The 19,921-nt window shown below is 37.5% G+C and overlaps 1 protein-coding gene across 1 annotated transcript in view; it reads right to left on the reverse strand.

The window, feature by feature from the left end:
• Nucleotides 1-19,921, reverse strand: part of TTLL11 (tubulin tyrosine ligase like 11) — a 38,272-nt gene that overhangs the window by 3,825 nt on the left and 14,526 nt on the right. The window contains exons 5-8 of the mRNA XM_088525366.1: nt 19,680-19,775; nt 19,045-19,163; nt 4,311-4,568; nt 586-692 (exon numbers count right to left, since the gene is read on the reverse strand). Of these exons, the coding sequence (XP_088381492.1) occupies nt 586-692; nt 4,311-4,568; nt 19,045-19,163; nt 19,680-19,775 (580 nt within the window). The remainder of the gene's footprint in view (nt 1-585; nt 693-4,310; nt 4,569-19,044; nt 19,164-19,679; nt 19,776-19,921) is intronic.

Raw genomic sequence — 19,921 nt, forward strand, 5'->3', positions numbered from 1 at the left:
AGCATTGTGTGAGATTGCAGGAACCTATTATTCTTCCCTTAGCAGCCACAAAGGCAATGAAAATGAAAGTGAGGAGTATACTGATGGGGGGGAACTATCTGGAAATAAAGGAAAATACAGTAGTTTTGTTTGTCCCTTAAGTAACCTGTTTGGAAAATGGAGATAAAAAGATAAGTTAAGGTTATTTATTTTTAGCTCCTGCATAGCTTGTTTGTTTCGCCAGACTGTGGAAGTTACTCTAATACAGACACATCTCCTTACACTGTGATTAAGTTAGAGGCTCTGCTAGGAATGTTTTCAAATGTTCCTCTGCAAACAGCACCAGGAATTATGAATGCAAAATAGCAAGCACAAAAAAGGGGCTTACAGAAGACTTTTCTGACAAACAAACTGAAAATTAAGGTGTCTATTCTGTACACAAAGGGAAACTGCCTTGGACCTAAACAGAAACATTTATCATACATAAACATGTGTCAGAGGCATGAACCTTGCTCCCTTTATTCGAACTGGAAGCTGGAGATGTGCTGGAACTACCAAAATACAGGAAAATCATGTTTTATTATCTTTAAATAAAAATACTGTTACCTGATTCTTTGTGATCAACTCCCATGTTGTTCCACCTTCTCGTGATATCAATGTATAGGATATCTACAGAAGCCATGGAAAAATTGCTGTTACTCAGCTTGCAGTTTCTGTTAAATATAGACAAAATAAAGAAAAATAGAGCCCGATTACTTTGGAACTTGCAAGTTAGGAAAAAATCTGTGAGGTCAATTGAGAGAACAATGAAAAAAAAATTATCCATGTCATCAACAGGAACATGCCAAGTCCAAAAAAAGTGTACAACAGATGCCAATCAAACCAGCATTTACTAGGCATAAGTGTCCAAAATGGTAAAAGCCCTGAATCAAATCATTCCCTGTATGTAACTAGTCTGGCCACCAGTTCAGATCACACAGAAACAATCCCTGCAAAAACATATCTCTGAGCATTCAGATCATATTCGTACATTCAATCTCAGGTCAATATCTAGCAACAGAAAGGAAGCAGATCATAGTATGGATTAACTGGTTTATCTTGGTTTGGCAATAAACAAACAAGAAAAAAGATTAGAATTGTGAATATTTCTATTAAAAATATGACTTGATTGACTGTTCCAGCTTTCACAGAGACTATTGTTATTCTTCTTTTTGAGGCCATAACAGAATGGAATGAATTGATACATTGCAAAAGCCAATACAAATCTGCACAGACTGTCTACATGAGGCAAAATTGTATTATAGTAATTTGACCGATACAATTGGTCTGAAAAAAGTTGGAGGAAAGCTTTCCGGCACAGAATCACTTCTGTATATTTGAATACTGAACAGAATTATCCTATGTGTTACTGAACACTGCATGAAAAACAGCAGTTCTCCCTCTTCCAGATGCATCTTAGGCATTTGGTGATAAGCACATGCCTAGGAGATCTGACACTTGCGTGGGCTGAGCCTGCAGTACAGCATTGATCAGGAGATGAGAATTATCCATCTATCCAGGATTTCCAGATGTCTGGCAGCCTGGCTGGAACTAGTGCACATGCCAAAGAGCTGGCCAAAATTTCTAGCCAGAAAAAAGGGTAATTCAGAGGAATCCTGGCCTTCAGGAGCCTAAGCAGACTGCCTTACCGCAGAGAAGAGTCAAGGTATGACCTAGACAGTCCTGACAACCTTAGGCGGCAGCCAAGCAAGAACGTGAGCCACATTTTGCACCATTCCCGTCTCACCAGCAGCTCATTCTTGAAAAAGCAGCAGCACACAGTTTAGAAAGATGATTTGATTTCTGCAATGAGTAATAAGGACAGCACTTCACAAGAGGGCCGTGCAGATGGTGAAAATCCTCTTTGGAAAAAAATATATATATTTGCCAATATTAAAAAACAAATACAAGGCCTCAGGAAACTGTAAACACCATTTCATTGATATATGCTATTTTAATAATATTAAAAGAAAATGCTGGCATTTATATTTTGCTCATCTAAAAAATGCCAAGTTAAGACTGGACTAAACAATAGTAAATTCAGAACTTGAAACAATCCTGCACTGATCTGTGGGAAACACAGATATATTTATAATTGTTTATAGTCATTCTCAAATGGTAAAGACCTCTACTTGAAAAAACAGATCTTTGTATTTTAAGAGTACATCTGCCTCTGCTTATTTCTTTTGTCATAGGCAGTGAAAGAAAATGAGATATCTTTACCTTGACAGTAACAGATATATCCATAAAAAAAAAAAGTATATGAAAAAATAAATTGAATTTCTTGCCACTGCAAGTTGCAATTTCATGATGTAAATCCTTAGTGCACACTGCATCAGCAACTGGCATTAGGAAATGCTCTCTTCTGGCTTAGGGCAGAAGACTATGCCCTGCAGCTGGTAAACACAAATCTCAAATGGGCCAACCTCATTTGTCATTTATCTTAATTTTTAAATACTGATCTGGTTGTATTGCTAAGGCTCACCAGAAGCTTGACATATTGACAAGGATTGCAAACAGTATCTTCCAGTCGTTACTGATCTGCTGTAAAATGAAGAGCTGAGGGTACCTACTAGCTTCCTGGGTCACTTTATTCACCTTATTCTAAGTACCATGGAGCTTCTGCAAGATTAGACTCATTACCAAATACCAAGAGCATAGAAGGATGTTCTCCCTATCCTCGTGCTATTATTTTCCTCATTTATGATATCTAAGTTACATGTGTTTCCATAACCTGCCTCTCCTACACACAACTAAGAGGGTGAAGAAAACTCCTCATTTTGCCTATTCCCGCTGGATTCCGGCTACAAGGGTATTTAGCCTGAAGCTTTAAAGAGCTCTGGAGCATCTGTACATTTACAAAGCATCAGGCTATTTTCTAAGCTGGAACACAAATCCTCTGAACACAGGGTGTATCTCTTCCCAGCAAGACACAGGAACTTCATACAAATATCTGCCACAAAGCTCTGGCAGGACGTTCAGTGCCAGCACCAGGAGCTGGAGACTGGAACATACCTCAGCTGACGCAGACACCCCTACCCGCTCCATCATTGTTTATCAGCACCTGCCTGTATCAGCTTCTTATTTGCAAATTAATGAATCATCCTGAGGTTATGACACCATGGCAATTGCCACAATAGCTAATGCCAATTAAAAATGTATTTAGCAACTTTGTTACATGCTATTCTTATGCATTTTTTGAAAAAATTATTTACAGGGAGCTAATATATTTAGGGAAAGAGAAATATATGTACTTAGCTTTTATTTTATGGGCAGGCATAGTATATTTCAGGAGTAGGATACTATAAAGATACATTAAGACAATAGGCATGCAATTGACTTCCTCTGTCCCTTCTTGAGAAGCATAAATTAAAGAAAAGGTCTAACACCACTATGATAAAAATAGAGTACCTCTGATTTTGTTTTCATGTACAAGTTTTATGTGTGGTTTTCAGAGGATAATAACTTTTCCTTTAATTATCTGCCTATTGGGAGAAACCTGTTAGCAAATTCCAACTACAAAACATGAAACTCACCAAAAACAGCTTTGAGAACTCAAATGAATCAGCTGCTATAAGTAAATGAACCATGAAGTCCTTTCACTTGGTGGAATGGTCAATGTAGAAACATGTTTTTAAACAAAATTCTGCACAGTGTCAATTATGCTACATTGTTATCACAGATTCTTAGATCCTCTGTACTCTTTATCTAAGAGAACATTTGCTTGCTCAACCCCCTGACAGGATCCCTGAGACAATTCTTAGTTTGGGAAACCTTGACAATCTCAGCAATGTCATTGGCAATGTTGTGTGTCTACACGTCTGTCAGTGGGGATGCTCCCTCGAGGTGCAGACAGGAACGCTCAGGCCCCAGACCCAGCTCGGGGCTGTCACACAGCGGTGCGCTGGTGGCACCGTGAGCCACCATAGTGCCAGTAGCTCCCATCACTCTAACACCACATGACAGGATTGGAGGAACTGCACAGCAAAAGCGTAATTATAAAACAGAATGCCTGTGTTATGCCCCCAAGCATTTACCTTGGGAACTTGCTGTGATAAAAATATATCAATTTTACAAAAGATTGTACAGCAGTTCTTCTAAGGATCTTATGGGGAAGAGTTCCTTTAGAAGGGATTACTAAACATATGAGCTAAAAATATATCACTATCAGGGCCTGATTCTATTCAACAAAACTTGAGGTAAGGAGGGCGACAGCAGCGCTACAGAATGGCTTTGGGTTTCTCCACTCTGTTACACTTCATGCAACTCAACGAAACCTTCCCGTCACTAACCTTATAAATGTTCGGAAACCTGTTGGCCCCAGCTTTGTTGTCCCTTTGACACCCAGAAATCGGATGAACAAGGCAGCCACTCTGTCCACGAGTCGCAGGTAGTTGAACTGCTTCGCGTACTTGGGAAACACCTGCTTGAGACACAGGGAGGGCAGCGCAGCCTCCGTGGTGGTGCTGACATCGTGCTCCGGCCTGGCTGGTGGTCCTGCATCCAACATCTCTTCCTTTGCGTCGGCCACGTGCTCCAAAGTCTGAGGTCTGCAGCACAAGAAAGAGATTGTATCTTATAATCCTTGCTCTTGTAAGATTCAGTACTGTCATTTGGAAGCTTTTTGTTTTTTAATTATAAAACATACTGCACTTCTCCCCAAAAGTAAGAATGGATGGGAGTTCACCGCCACCCCCATGGTCACGCTGACCCGGCACGTTTGGTTTTACACAGACCTCTGGTTACCGTGTGCTAGAAAGAGGCCAACAATTACTGGTGCTCTTTTTATTTTTTTCCTTAAATCCACATAGTAAAATATTAAAACCTAAACATTTTTGTAAATGGGATTAGAAGAATCTCCTCAATGAAGGTTTTTAAAATAGCACTGAAAAAACATTCTTGAAATCAACCTTAGAAGCCAGTTAATCTGAAAAGTAAGTATTCTGGGCACCTTCAACATGCAGTGTAATTGCAAATCTGAAGAGCGGAGATGTAAATGACAGCAGCCTTCTAAAGTGAAGCTCAGAATCCCTCAAGCAAGTAAAAAATAAAGTTTAAATGCTTAAAAATTTTGCTGTGGATAAAAGGAGCACCTACTCAAATTCTTTTAAAGTAGGTGAAATGTTCAAGAAAAATCAATTCTCTCTAGATTGTTGGATGGTTTTCCTGTAGGAGAAAAGAGTAATTTTGCAGAGGTCACTGAATCTTGGAAAAATAAATAAAAGTAAATCATCTGTTTCTTTAAAAACAAAATAATAAAGTCATGATTCCTAGGTAGCTCTATAGCTGCTCTATGCATTTTATTATAGCTAGAATAATATAATTTCAGTAAAAAAAAAAAAAAAAAAGCATAAGTAACATCATGACAGTCACTTTCCTACATCTCCAACCTATATTAAAAAGCATGAAGGAAAACAAATTCCAGTAACATTCACAAGCATTACTGTATACACAAATGCATACTGGCAGTATTGAGAAGACAATTTCTGCACAGTCCCATTATTTTTTGCTTGAAATCCTCTGTGCATACTGTCAAAATATATTATTTTCTTTCTGTCATTGTTGAATTCCCTAAGTAAAAGTTGACAGAGATAATGATGCTCTGAAATAAATGTTAGATGTTTATTCACCATGATACTTTTCCTTACTTTGGACATATCTAGAGAACATTAAAGAAAGCTTCTCTAAGTTCAGAAAGTCTGAGAGCTGATGGTAATTATTTGGCACCCACTAAACATTCAGGTTGTCTTTTTGCAGTCATTTTTGTAAGTACCCACCATCCGGAATAAGTATAATTCACACTAGGCACTAAAAAAAATCAGTGCTTTTTTACATTGCTCTTTTGTGTTCCTGAGCAGATTTAGTGTACTTCATAAAGTTCTGTTCCAGCAGAGAATAACAATCAACGTAATTACTATCCACCCACAGCACTGTAAAAATTATCCTGTCAAATATACAGTAAATCTGCACCTTCCAACTCATTTTCTCAAAGGCAGCAGATTTCCTCAGCCTTCCAATAACCATTCTGCAGTCAGTCATCCACAACAAATATCCCATGCTTTTTTTTAAGTTTTGCTTTTTTACTAAATTTCCCTGAAAGAGATTTACTCCATAGACATCCTAGGTCCCTTTTCAGTGCATAGTACTTCGAAGTAATACATTTACTTCTTGCCATGGGTTTGTTGCAAATAAATGTATGGAACTGTAAAATGATAAGGGCCCCTTACAGAAAAAAAAATTGCAATAATTTTTTGGGAAAAAAAAGTGAGTTAAATTGGGATATCTAAGTTCTAAAAGATTTTTTTTTGAGTGATGTTTTCAACTCTCTTTGAACTTAGGTTCTCAATATACTCAGTCTGTCAGCTAAAATATATCGGTAAAAAAAAAATTCTTACTTCATGCACCTGAATTTTGTTCCTCCATTTAATTACCTAAAGATCTGATCCTGTGAGATAGAGGACACATCTGAAAACTCATTGACAGAGCATAGTTCAGGACGTAATTTCAATTGACTTTTTTCACATAAACTATAGTACTGAATGACTACATATATAAAGAAAGCACAGGAAAAGTAATCAGAATCACCACAAATTGCTGCTGACATAACAGGCCCTGGATCTTCTGAGGAAGCAAATTGGTTTAAAAGAGACTTTTCAGCCTTTCATTTGTCAACCCTTATCTTCAAAGAAATGTTAAACGGTAATGAAGAGAACACCCAAAACACAATGGCAAATGAATACTCTAGACGTATTGCTGCTGGGAATTGATGTATGCATACAGCTTCACAAAAAACACTATTTTCAGAAAGAATAATTGTGTAATTTCATCAATTATCTGTCTAGACCTTTTCTTTCCCCCTTCTCTCTCTTCCATTTCCCCAAACAGTTACTAAGACAAGTTTATTTATTAGGAAAGAGAGGTAGGACACCTAACAGAGTCTTTAAAACACGCTCGTCTCGACTGCTAACGCTGCTGCTCGTGAAGCCATGGGTGAAGCGTTTCCCCGTAGAACAGAGATAGGGCAGCAGTTGTTGGCTGGAAAATTGAAATTGGCAGCGTTATCTTCTACCTTGTGGTGGCTGAAAACATCCTGTGTGTACCCGATCCCCTGGACATTCAGGGCAGAGGCTTGTAAATGCAGAAATAGAATTAGTCTATTGACTCTAAGAACTTTCTGGACAAATACCTAAATCAGGCTGTGTTTGGCTGCTATTACATATAGGGCCAAGCACGAAGTGGTGCAAAAAACACAGTAGATTCCATCTGCCTGCAAGAGAAATATAAATTACTGCATCGAAGGTGCATTCAAAAAGGTGCAGCAGAGGCTCTACGGTGTCACCTAGTATTTTTTTCTTCCCCTGTTCTATGGAGAAAAACCCACAGCTTCCTTGATACCGCAGGTAAAAACACAAAACCAGTATCCCACTTCACATCTGCATTGGAATAGCTCTTAAAACTGTATGACTTTTTGAAAAGTATTTTTCAAACAAAAGCAGCTTTTTGGAATGTTAATTTAATGTCTTTTCCTTTCCACTTAAATATTTTATAGGATTTGATAATGTATAAATTATAACAAGAAAACTTAATCCTAATTTTTATTGCCAAATCTTAGACTTCCATTAAATTAAAAAGAGAATATAGTTCTTAAATTGCTTTTACTGGTTTCTGCTTTTACAAAGTTTAATATTGCACTTTCATTCTTTAGCTTTTTTCCCCATCAAGATTTTCTAACATGCTACAGACCTTAATTAATTTGATCACATAATTTCTATTAAAATTATATTCTCCACTGTTAATGACTGCAAGCCTTTCAAAAACAAGCCCATGTAAGACCTTGTCCATATCTGGGAACTGAACTGACATAGACTTGACTATTCCGCATGCTCACCTTAACTGGAAGCACTTACATCGAGGGTAATATTCAGAGTCTATTTCCCCACTGCTACCACGGACAGTAATAAAAGTTTCAATAAAAGTTTATTTTCTGTAGCTCTGTTCAACTCACTTGTACAGACCAAACTCAGTGTGGTCTCAGCACAACTAATTAAGAAAAACTGCCAAGCTAGGAATATTACAACTAGACTCGGTGTCTATAAAAACAGAATTTTACTGTGATCTGCACATTTTTGCAAGGAAACAGTGCGCAACATATTTTTTCCCCCCACTGCTAGATAAATTACACTCCCTTGCAATGCACCATTACATTTTTTTCTATATTTCAGCTGCCATCTGCCATCTACACACCATAAGGGTAACTGGATGACATAACTCCCAAGGGGTCATCATATAAAGGCTGGCTCAAGCATTGTCAGTAAAGCGCAGAGCAGAAATAGAAGTTGAAGAACAGCAGCAGTGAAAGTTTGCAGGGAATTTTCACCTCCGTTTATACCATTAATTCATCAGTCAATTGGACGATATAGGAGTACACATTTCTGCAGTGTTACCTTTCAGACACTTAAGACTTAAAAAAAAAAAAAAAAAAAAAAAAAAAAAAAAACCTCCTATGGAATATTTACTATCCATTTTTTCCTACTCCACCAACCTTTTATGTATAATCTCACTTGGAGCTTCATCTTGGGTGTCCCTGCCGGAACCACGGGGTTTAGTCCTAGCCTCTCTCCAAACCTTGGAGCAGGTTTGTGGCCAAGCGCTGCAGCTCAATCGTGGTGGGGGAATCAGAAACTGCAAGATGATGAAACAAATCTCCAGCAATAAAACTTGCAAAGATTCTCTCTCCATTAGCTCCTTTCTCATGGGCTTTTCAGCAGGCAAAGGGAGCAGAAGAAAGCTGAGCCCCATGCTTTAAAGTTGCTACTCAGAATTAATTGTTTTGACTGACAGAGCTGAGTCAAGCTAAATGAATGAAAGGTCAAATATAAGGTAATGCTCTTGGTGCCACACAAAATAAAAGCAATGTTTAATTTGCATACTGATGTCTGACCTCAATACATTAATTCCTCTAATTCGGCCACTGAAGACAGATCTTTTTTTAGAAATAATCAACTGTGGGGAAACTATTAACCACATCTTTAAAAAAGGAATTTCAATTTTAATAAAACTTATGGAAACAACATCTAAGACCACTTATCTTTTATTCATAATTACAAATGTATTATTTTTTTCCATGTATGTTATATCCGTTTCTTTCAGACTAGCCTTAATCTTTATGCAAATACAAGCTGCTAAGGGACAAACAAATTTGCCACTATTAATTAACGGCTTCAGCAATCACAACATTTTGTATACTTGTATATAAATTTCAGCTGTCAAGTTGGGAGTAAAACTGGGTAAGAACTGTGATATTAATACACGAATGGTTGCTTGGTATATTTAATGTTTAGGGCATTGCTAGAAGTAGTATTAAGCAATTTTTGTATCAGCTGACAGCTGCTTACCTAAGAAAAGAAAATATTATGTTCTGGATACTGAAGCTATAATTATTCCCTCAGCTGAGTCTCTATTCTCAAAGCAAGGAGTATGTTAACACAGTCAAGAACACAGAAGATTTTGCATGACAAATCTATCCTCCCATTCACCAGCAGAGCATATGGACCTCCCCCCAGAATGGGTAAGTCGCTATTATGGTGTTTGCGTGCAGGCACAGAGGTAAATTGTTTGGGAAGCAGCTCTGTAAATCCACTGCTGGGGCTGTAACAGTCATTCATGGATTGTCTTTTATTAATTAACCCTATTACTTCTGTTAACATACAGAGACTTAGAGCATTCACAGTACGCCATAGCAAGAAGTGTCACAGTTTGACTATATTTTGTGACATTTTGTTTTGAAATAGCCGTTTGCTAGTCTCATTTGAAGAAATAGTGAATATTTATTCCCTATTTACGCCCTGGCAAAATAGCAAATTTAAACAGCACTAGAATTTCTTCCTTTCAAAATAGTAATTAAAAAAAAATCTTATACAGAGATAAAAATATTAATATATTAAACACTGAAGAATAATTTTTGCAGTTATGCTAGAAACATTACTACTATTACACAGCTCATTCAACACTTTGAGAATACCCTGTGACAGTCAAAATACAACAGTAAAGAGTCCTTGTTTCAAAAAGAGAATCAATCACATTAAAGATAAGGATCAAGAACTGCGGCATGGCTGACAGTCAACTACAAATCATACAAAATGCATTTGGAAAATGGAGTGGATTTCCTGTCTCTTGGAGATGGGAAGAGTACTGAACAGAATTAGAGTTGTCATCTGTTCAAAAAAGAAGAATCCGTGTCTCAATTAGAGAAATAAAGCAGTCAAATTACATCACTTGGATTGTAAGCACATTGTGAGTGTGGGTCTACCTTGGCTGGCGCCTTGGGCAAGGCACTCTGACAGCACAAGTCATCTGTACTTGTGGGGTCAAGGACAGAGCAGCTGAGTTTGCTTCTCAGAAGGAGCAAACAAATACATTTTACATGAGCCCACAGACAAATTCGAAGTATACTCCATGGCCTTGCTGACTTCTTAATAACAACAAAACAATTTATCAGACTATTTAAAAAGTTGAACTGAAACCCCTGCAGTCTATCATCAACATTCAAAGCAGCTCTCGTGCAGTATCTGCTCCTTCCAGGCTTTCCATTTGCTGTCCCACGAGTATTGCTTGTTTACCATGTATCACACTCTGTAAGATCCACACACACTCAGTCCCCTTTGTGACAGGGATGTTTCACTGCCTCTTCACATGGGGTGGATTTATTATAAAAGTAAATATTTCTCTCATAAAAAATTAAATAGCTGTTGAAGGAAAACAAGCCTGAGAAAGTTTGCCTTCTTAACACATTGTTAATGAGTATTTCCAAGATGCAAAAGCTAAAAACCTGGCTTGCTCCACACAAAGGACACGAAGTGGTGGGTGACAATAATACCAATAATTACCAGTGAGGAATTGACTCTCCTAGACCTTTCCTGGACAATTTAGGAGCTTGTGAGCTTAGCATCTTCCAGAGCGGACAGAGTATTTTTCAGGTGTTTTAAGAAGACACATGCAGGAAAAGAAATGGTTAGATTTCCAACAAATCCATTATGCAGATCAAAACTCAGAACTAACTCAGGCTAAGGTAATTCTCTTGGGATTTCCCGCTGCAGCTCAGTCCATTAAACAGGTCCAAAGCAGATACCCCTCACTAGGTGTTGGCCAGCGCCGCTGTGGGCGAGCCGGGCTTGGCCAACTCTCCCCTTCCAGCCGGCCCCGCAGCAGCAGCTTGGCCTCTCCTTGTTCTGCAGCACTCCTCATACAGAGCTTAAATCATTAAAATCAAGAAAGGCACCTGAGGATTCTCAAACACAGTGCACTGAAAAAAAGAGTTATTTCCTAATTATTGAGGCTTTTTATTTCTAACTTTATAATTTTAAGAATATCAGTAATAGCTAAAGACTTATTACTTCTAACATAACAGCAGCAGTGAAAGCTTATGCTACTACCTGTCATATATTTGAATACTGCAGAAAATATTGCATTACTCTGATGAAATAATGCATAAGCAATGCAAAACCTGCATCAAAGGACTTTGTCCCACTGTGGCAAAAAACAGTTATAGAACAAAGGTCATTAAATATGATCCCCAACTTCATCTTTTTATGGAAGTAGATTTTCTTATTCCTAATAGATTTGCCTGTGTTCAGTATTTGCTTTTAAGGTACCTTTATGCCCTATTATTTCTCATTGTTATTTCTCATACAGGAATGTATGCCTTAAAGGTGGTAACACAGGATACAACAAACACAGAACAGTTGTAAGGCTTAATACAACATTTAGACCAATATTAAACTAGATACCAGTGCCAGAGCAGAACAGGAAAAAAAAACAAACTCCATGGTACCTCTTCCTATGAAAATTATTCTTAGAAAGCAGCCACATGCTTATGCTAGGGCAGAAAAGGAGCTTTACCCTGAAAATCCAGCGGAGTAGAGAGCTAGCCTGCAATTGCATTTTATCAGTGCTAATCCTCCTATTAGAGTAGGGGAACACTACATACACAAAATAACACTGCTGACAATTGCACCACTGCAAGTCATGGGGCTTGATGCTTCCATGTCATTGTGCTGTCTGGGTGCTAGGCAGTTTTGTTGCTTGCGATATTTTCCAGAGACTGGAGACCAATTATTACTCACAAAATAAGCCAATCAACTCTCTTCCTAAAAGACGACTAGGAGCAGAAGTTAAATTATAGAGAACATCGCTGCCCCCAATACATTAATTTCTGTCACTCTGTCACTGTAAAAATTTATAGCAGATATAATCTCTTTGAAGGGGGATCAAGTCATGGAAAATATGAGCCTAGTTTTAAATAGAATTTTAATTTTAATGAAAGCTTCAGGGAATGATGTTTATGCTGCTTATCTTTCATACCTGGTGATTAAGTTAATTTATACTTAATGGAAGAGGATATTTCTAATCCCTAGACAGGCTCAACATCTGTCTGCGACTATGTTTTTGGAAGCCTTAAGCTGCTTGTGATTGATGTAATAAACCCAGGATACTGCAGAATTGACACCTGAAGGATATCTCTAGGAGGGAAAATGTTATTTTTCTACTCAATGCCTTTGCTTAAGTCAAGCCAAAATCCCAAGCACTTAATTTTGCTGTCCCTTAAAGACCTGCTTTGCACTCCTCTGCCATTATTACACAAGTATAAATAGGGGAAGAAGCAAACAGTTCTCAGGGATGGTTATGATCTAATATTCATACTCATTATATGCAGTATCTGAGAACAAGTAACTTTCTGATGGCCTGAAGCTGATAAGAATAACAAAGTTCCTGCAAAATCATGGCAATAATCTCAATTTTTCCTTTATTGCACATTCTCCATCTATTCTTGCTTGCCAGCTTTTTGGCAGGAGGAGGGGCAGAGGATAATATATTAACACTTTTCCCAGAGGAAAGATACATTCTGGGAAAGAGGAGGAACTGTGAGCAGTCACATGGAGAATTTAAGATATAATTGGAAACTAAGACAAAAGGTCCAAAAGGCTCTACCAGATTGTTGCAGCCTCCTGACTTCATGCAACCAAAACTATCACAGTTGGTAGTAGCCTTAGCTGCAGATTTTAACCATGGCAGGGAAACAGCTAACATATTCTTTACACTATATAGAAATACATATAAACATGCTGTATCTACATACACACTAACACATACTATATATACACTGCAATTTACCTTTGCAGTAAACTTGGACATGTATTTTACTGTCAAGAAAGAAAAAGGCAAAATAATATTTACACATACATAATTTTATACAAGGCAATTAACCAAGATTCCGAAGATCAGATTTCATTCAGAAAGTATTTTACTGGACGTGGCTAACAGAAATCATGCTATATGCAGAAGTCACCTACTAAAGAGTGCAGTTGAATCACTATTCCTTCAGTAAGCCAAAATATCACCTAAAAATAGTTTATGCTAGCAAGTTACAGGGTAGGGAGAGGTGAAGATTATTTTGCTGATAGCAGGAGCTCTAGCTCAAATGATTAGCATATTGAAGTGTCAGGAAAATATAATTTGCACTCAAGCTTAGCACTGATCACCTTTCTTATGTGAAAATGCAAACTTAAGTGAGCCCACTTGGACAGATGAGGCAAGCAGATGCTGCCACTGCCCCCTGCTTAAAGATAGGAGTGGACAAAAAAAAGGGTTATTAACTTCAAAACCAAACAGTTTTCTTGTATCAAAAACTAAAGCAGAAATTATAGCAACCCCCACTCCTCTCAAAAAAAGACACAGCATTATCTCTTCAAAACGTATTTAACAGAATTAAGTAGGTCCCTTAAATCACAGAACAACTGCTCATTTTACCCCTCTTCTTCACACTAGACAGGCTGTGATTAACACGTTCTGGAAGAGGAAGAGTTGCGATGGCACTTGCAGAATGTGTAGGGAAGACAAAGAATCAACATTTTTTCCTCGTATGTGGGGAAGAATTAGTTTTCAATTAAATCAGTTTCATAAGACAGTCCCTTCCTTATCCACAGTGCTGCTGAGCAATCTGCTCTCAAGAAAGCTGGCATGCCAAGCAGCACTCCCTCCATAGCACCCTCTTCAGTGGATTTCTCCAGGAATAAATACATCGTGCTCAGCTTTAACCACAGGATGGTTTTTAAACTCAAGAGCTCCCACTCTGCCAAACTGCTCTGGCTTCACAGCTGGACGGCAGCTGGGACGATGGAGACAGAGGAGCCAGGAACAAGCGGAGCGGCTTGACGGGCGTTGCAACTACAGACCTTGCTCAGCACAAACACGGACCCGTCGCGGCTGCAGCCACGTCAGGCTCGGGGGCTGCAAACAAGGAGCCCTCCGTGCTGCAAAAGACTTCTCTGCTGCATTAGCCAAGCCAGCCCCCTCTGATCCTGGCGATCAGCTTGAAAACCTAACATGGTGAGAGCACCGAGGAAATGTAATTGCTATAGTGTGTTCCAGTATATCAGAATATTTGGAAAACTCAGATTTTATGGAAAAATTCTTGACAGATCACATTATTTTACTTATTTCCAAACCTCTTTCTATTTTGAACTTGCAATTTTAAAGACCAAAAAGCAAGAAAACAGATGTCATTAAAAGTGTAATTAGATTAGCTGCACCTCAAAACATTATGATTCAAGTCTAATTGGACAAACCAGTCCCCATTCGCAGTTTGATAACATAAAAACAGACTAAGGTTAACAGCAGAGCTAGGGGCACTGCAGCACACCAATTACTGCAAAAGCATGCTCCATTTTTTAACCAATTAATTTCACAGTGCTGAAAACTAAACCTTTCAAAATTCTGCAACTCCTATCAATTCTCGACCATTAAAATTTTTAAATGAACCAGGCCTGTCATCAGCTTTCTTCCATAGGATATTCTTACCACTTCCAGCTTGCCCTAAATATTGGGTCATTTCAACAGATTCAAAATAAGGCTGAATTCACTCTATGTGGAAGTTAGAATAGAATCTTGACCCTAGAAACACTAGTGTTGCGCAATGTATGGGTAGACCAACACAACACAACTGCAAACCTGGACAATGAATAACTTTCACCACTGAAAAAAATGCTGTTAGGGCGGGAATAACTATAAAATAACCTGTTGCCAAACAAGGAGTTTGGTAGTACTGTGTGAATTCCAAAGATATTTCATGAGTTCTCAATTTTATTGGCAAAAAGCTGTAAGAATTAGAACAAAAATGAAAATCACATCAGCAAACAACTTTAACAAAAATCCATTTAAATTATAACATCCCAAATGAGACTGGTAATGAATGAATTTACTGAACTTTTAATGCAACTATTCTAGGGATATAGTTTCAGCTATTTTTGAACAGACATTGTCAGTGCTTATGTATATTTAAGCTATACTTTTTTATAGTCAATTAAAACATTTCAGGTTACAAGTGAAATAAGGACACTTATAAACTGAAAGATGAGATCTTCTATCAGCAGATTTCATGGTCAACGTTAGAATTGCTACTGCAGCACATTCAGGTTATCTGCTGCTTTCTGGACTTAATATGATATTTGCTGTTGTTGCAGTAAATCACTCTTGTGGAGCAGCCCTTTAAGTGGCTCTTAAAATCCACTGTGAGAGTGTTCTGCTAGTCAAGCACTACCAGATCCTTCCCTTCATTTCACAGGGCAACAATTCGCATATTGGTTCATGGGAGTTCAACAAGGCTGGTCCTAATCAAGGGAGGAAACGTTAAAAAGCTCTCAAGGATGAAGGAAACAAAAAACTGGAAAAGCAGGAGCAGAGAACAAAGAACACGGCACCTGTGGTATTTTCTTCACAAAACTGTGGACAGAGTCATTGAGGCAGAATGAAAAATAGTAGTAAATACTCTGCAACTTAGAGAAAACTGAAGTACTGTTTCACTAATCTGAACTGAAGCAACATTGACAAACATCACCCTTAAAAGACTTCTCCACCTGTCTGAAAGAGTCATGTGGGCTAAAGTGGCAGACAATATTGATCCTGAAGTTGGCAGATTGCCCAATGAAGGAATAAAACAAACAGAAATAGGAAAGACAATGGGTCTAATGCAGTGCAAATAAAACATTTGAAAAAAGAAAAAGAAAAGAAGAATCAGAACAAAAATAAATTTCACGGTGCAATTCCAAACAGAAAAGCATGAAGGGATATGTACAGAGAATAAAAATCCAGAAGATAAAGCAGCAATGGAAGAGAAATATCACAACAGGTAATAAATAAATAAAACACTATTTTTTGCAGGCACAATGAATTGATTATTTTTAAAACAGCCATAGCTTTAATTACGCTTGGTTCCCAAAGTGCTTCAATTCTTTCTTCTGACAATGGCTATTTCAGTGCTGAATAAGAGTCATTGCATCACTTAGGGGTCTGCATCTTCATTTCTAGCAAGCGAAAAACAAATTTATTTTGTGAACCACTCAGATTTTTAAAAATAACAAACATGCCATATTCTGTTTCTTGAGATATATAAGAACCTGTGCACATAAATCCAAGTGGTCATACTGGAACACAAATTAATAATAGCACCAATATAAAGATTTCTCTTATTGCTGAATTAATCAGTGTTAATAAACTAGGACATAAATATTTTTGTCAGGACTGGTTAGCAATCATTAACATTGATGAGATGCTACAAATTATATTTCTAAAACATTTAGAGCAGACCCCCTCTCAATGATACACACGACTTTCGGTTATACCACCAGTCAAATAGCTCATATCCAATATCTAGTGGGAATGTAGAATATTTGCATAACAGTCTCAGACTCCTTTTAGTGGCTCAAATCAAATATCATTTAAAGAATAAATTGTTTACAATTACGCAATCAAATCTTTAAACAGTGAAATTAAAAAGTTTTAGTACTACAGAGATTAAAAGTTAGACACAAAAATGTAAAAGTTTGGGAAGCCTTTTAAAATGGAGTTTCTGTTGAGGGCACAATATAAACAATGATTTGCATCAGTGATTATCTTAATTAAGCTGCTGTTTACATACAAAATGTTGATGTACTTCAAATGCTGCTTGGTGTCATTAGACCGTTCCTTTAATTGTGCAAAGCTTTAGATCGAGTCACTTATCCCACTTTGGATAGGCTGGGAACAGCATCTCAGCTGCAAGAAGCAAATCCAGAGCAAATTTAATCACAGAAAGCTTTAATTTGAAGCACGGTCCAGCCCGCGCTGCCCCAGAGCGGCTGCTCTCCGGGGCGTGCAGCCTTCCCGGCACTCCTGGCCCGGCAGCACGTTGGATAGAAACGGACCGTGACCTGGCCCGGTCACGAGAAGGGGCATGTGCCACCTCTGCTCCAAGCGATGCTCTGCACATGTTAAGGACAACCAAAGTACATCCCTCCCCCCTCTCCCCGCCTGCTTTTACATTAGATGTCTCACTCAAAGCGGAAACTCCCTCATGATGATATAATGACCATCTGGCTAATCTCGTACTGAAGGTCCTCACTAGATCATAAATTCAGCTCAAGAGACCTACAATAGCTGACAAAAAGTAAACTGGAGAAAAACCACCACTATAATTCTGAAATTAGCGGTGACAGATATTCAGAACAGAAATCAAGTTTCTTGGCCATCACTAGCCTCTTCACTCAGTCAACAGTAATGACAAAAGCAGTAGGGTTTCTTCTGTTCTCTGCATTACAAGGCCTTCCCTCATCTCTAAAACTGCAGAAATTTCCTCTATTAAACAGTGATACAAAACCCTAACATCTATTTCACTTTATATTTAAACATGCAGAAAATATTAAACAGAAGCCTCAGTATTGAAGTGACCCAGACTAATTCCATAAACAAAGACAAGATCAGTACATACTGCAGAACAATAACCACTAGATACATTTAAATATGTTCACTTGAACCTGTTTTGCTCCAGATTTCCAATGAGTAATTATTGGCATGGCCAAGATAATTGTCAGTGATTAGTAGGTGTAAAGAATGAAAGGTTGGAAAACAAAAAGATAAGTACAGCATAATAATCTGCACTGCTGTGATGCAGCACAACTTACATTTCAATGTTACGTATCACATGAAAAGAAGGGATATTAAAAAAAAAAAAAAAACCATAAAGATGAAGAAAAATTAAGCTACCAAATATTTCTGAGCTATTAATCCTTCCTGATAATGAAGTGCTTTGGGATGACTTCTAAAACTCACTTTCATTTAGATGCTTCATTTATTTTAATCTGGTAGATAATTAGAGGGAAATCGAATCTGCCCCCACAGCAGAATATTTACCTGAGATACAGCTCGAATGTCTCAGCTTTTCTCCTGTGTATTCAGTGTTATTGTTAAGTTTCATCTAAAACTTAGCATCAAAAATAAAGTCTGCAATGTTAACTGCCTGGTTAGTTGTCAAAAAAAAATCTGAAAGAGTTACTCTTCTACATTAATATGACAGTTGGAATTGGAATAGCAAAAGTATTACAATGGTTGGATGTACAACTCTTCAGTTTTCTGTAATCAGACAGTTAGTTACTACATTTGTACTGCAAACATAAAGATGCACTTCTCTAATTATGGGAGGAGCCTTTGGACAAGGAATATCGAAGCACATGTTACAACTAATGGAAATCCTCTGAAATCCCCTGAAACATCATGTAATTGGAGTTCCAGCAAGATTATTCTTTAGGAAACTTTTCAGTTGAAGACTTAACTCCAAAGAGAGGCATACCTGCATAAGCCCAAGGAAAAGTATTTGGAAATAGAAAGGGTAAATCTGAGCTGAATGGAAGGTAGTTGTCACATCTGAGCACTTATGTATCAGTACAGAAAAGTAAAGAACCAGTGTAAAAAAAAAAAAAAACAAACAAAAAAACCCACAACTATATAAACATAAATGTAACAGTTATGATTACTGATCATCTTATGATGATGTGAAGATACTCAGTAACAAGATGCTAACTAAACAAGATCACCCTGGAAAAAAAAAAAAAAAAGCAAGCTGTGCCACTGACCCATCCTTGCTGTGAAGCCCAATGGTTTATCTTCTCACTGACTAATCAAAAAAGAAAAGAGGAAAAAAAAAGTCAATACACTTACTGGACATCTTTTTTCTTTTGTTTCTGAGGGTCCACTAGACGAAGGGTATCTCTGATAACAGCTACTTTCACTTCTTCATCTACAGGGCTTGGGACATTTTCAAACACCCCAGGAGACAGCTTTAAGTTATCAAAGAATACAATTATTCAGGGTAGAAATGATTATTTATTCTACATCTTCTCAAACGTTATTCATACCCTGTATATTTTAATTACATAATGACAGATTGCAGAATACTTCTTAAAGAATAAGTAGATACTGTAACATTTTCAATATGATATTACATTGATTTTGGTCTTTGCTAAATTGCAATTTAAAAAAAAAAAGTTACTACTGTTACCATTATGTATACAAACATGAAAAAAATTACTACCACTGCCGAAATACAGTTAAGTCAACTGCAGGGAACAATGAATAAACGTATTTATGGCAAAGAAGATGGAGAGCTTTCAAAAGTCCAATAAGTCATATTTCAAGGGCATAAGATTAGCAATGATTTCAAAGCAGAAAACTGCAGAGAACCTTGGATATTGTATATTAGCAGACAGCTTTCATCTTTCAAAAAAGGAAGGAGACCAGAAAAAGCAACCCTAAACAATTTCATTCCAATATCATTGCTATTTGAAAGGTCTTACCTCTTTTTCATGTTCTATTCTCATGCTGGGGTTTGCATTTACTTCAAGTAACATAGGCTTCAAGTTTTTCATCAGGAGAATGTCAAACCCTAAAATCTGTGCATAGAAAGCAATATGTTACTTTTATTCTACTTATACTACTATTACTTTAGAGAGCATAACTTTTCTGCTTTCCTTTCCAACAACATCCTTTCCTCTATCTGTGGGAACATTCTCCAATCCCAACTGAGGAAATGAAGAGT

Source organism: Tinamus guttatus, unplaced genomic scaffold, assembly GCF_059628265.1.
Source record: "Tinamus guttatus ecotype Peru unplaced genomic scaffold, ASM5962826v1 Tinamus_guttatus_pri_ptg000226l, whole genome shotgun sequence".
In the NCBI taxonomy this organism is placed as follows: domain Eukaryota; kingdom Metazoa; phylum Chordata; class Aves; order Tinamiformes; family Tinamidae; genus Tinamus; species Tinamus guttatus.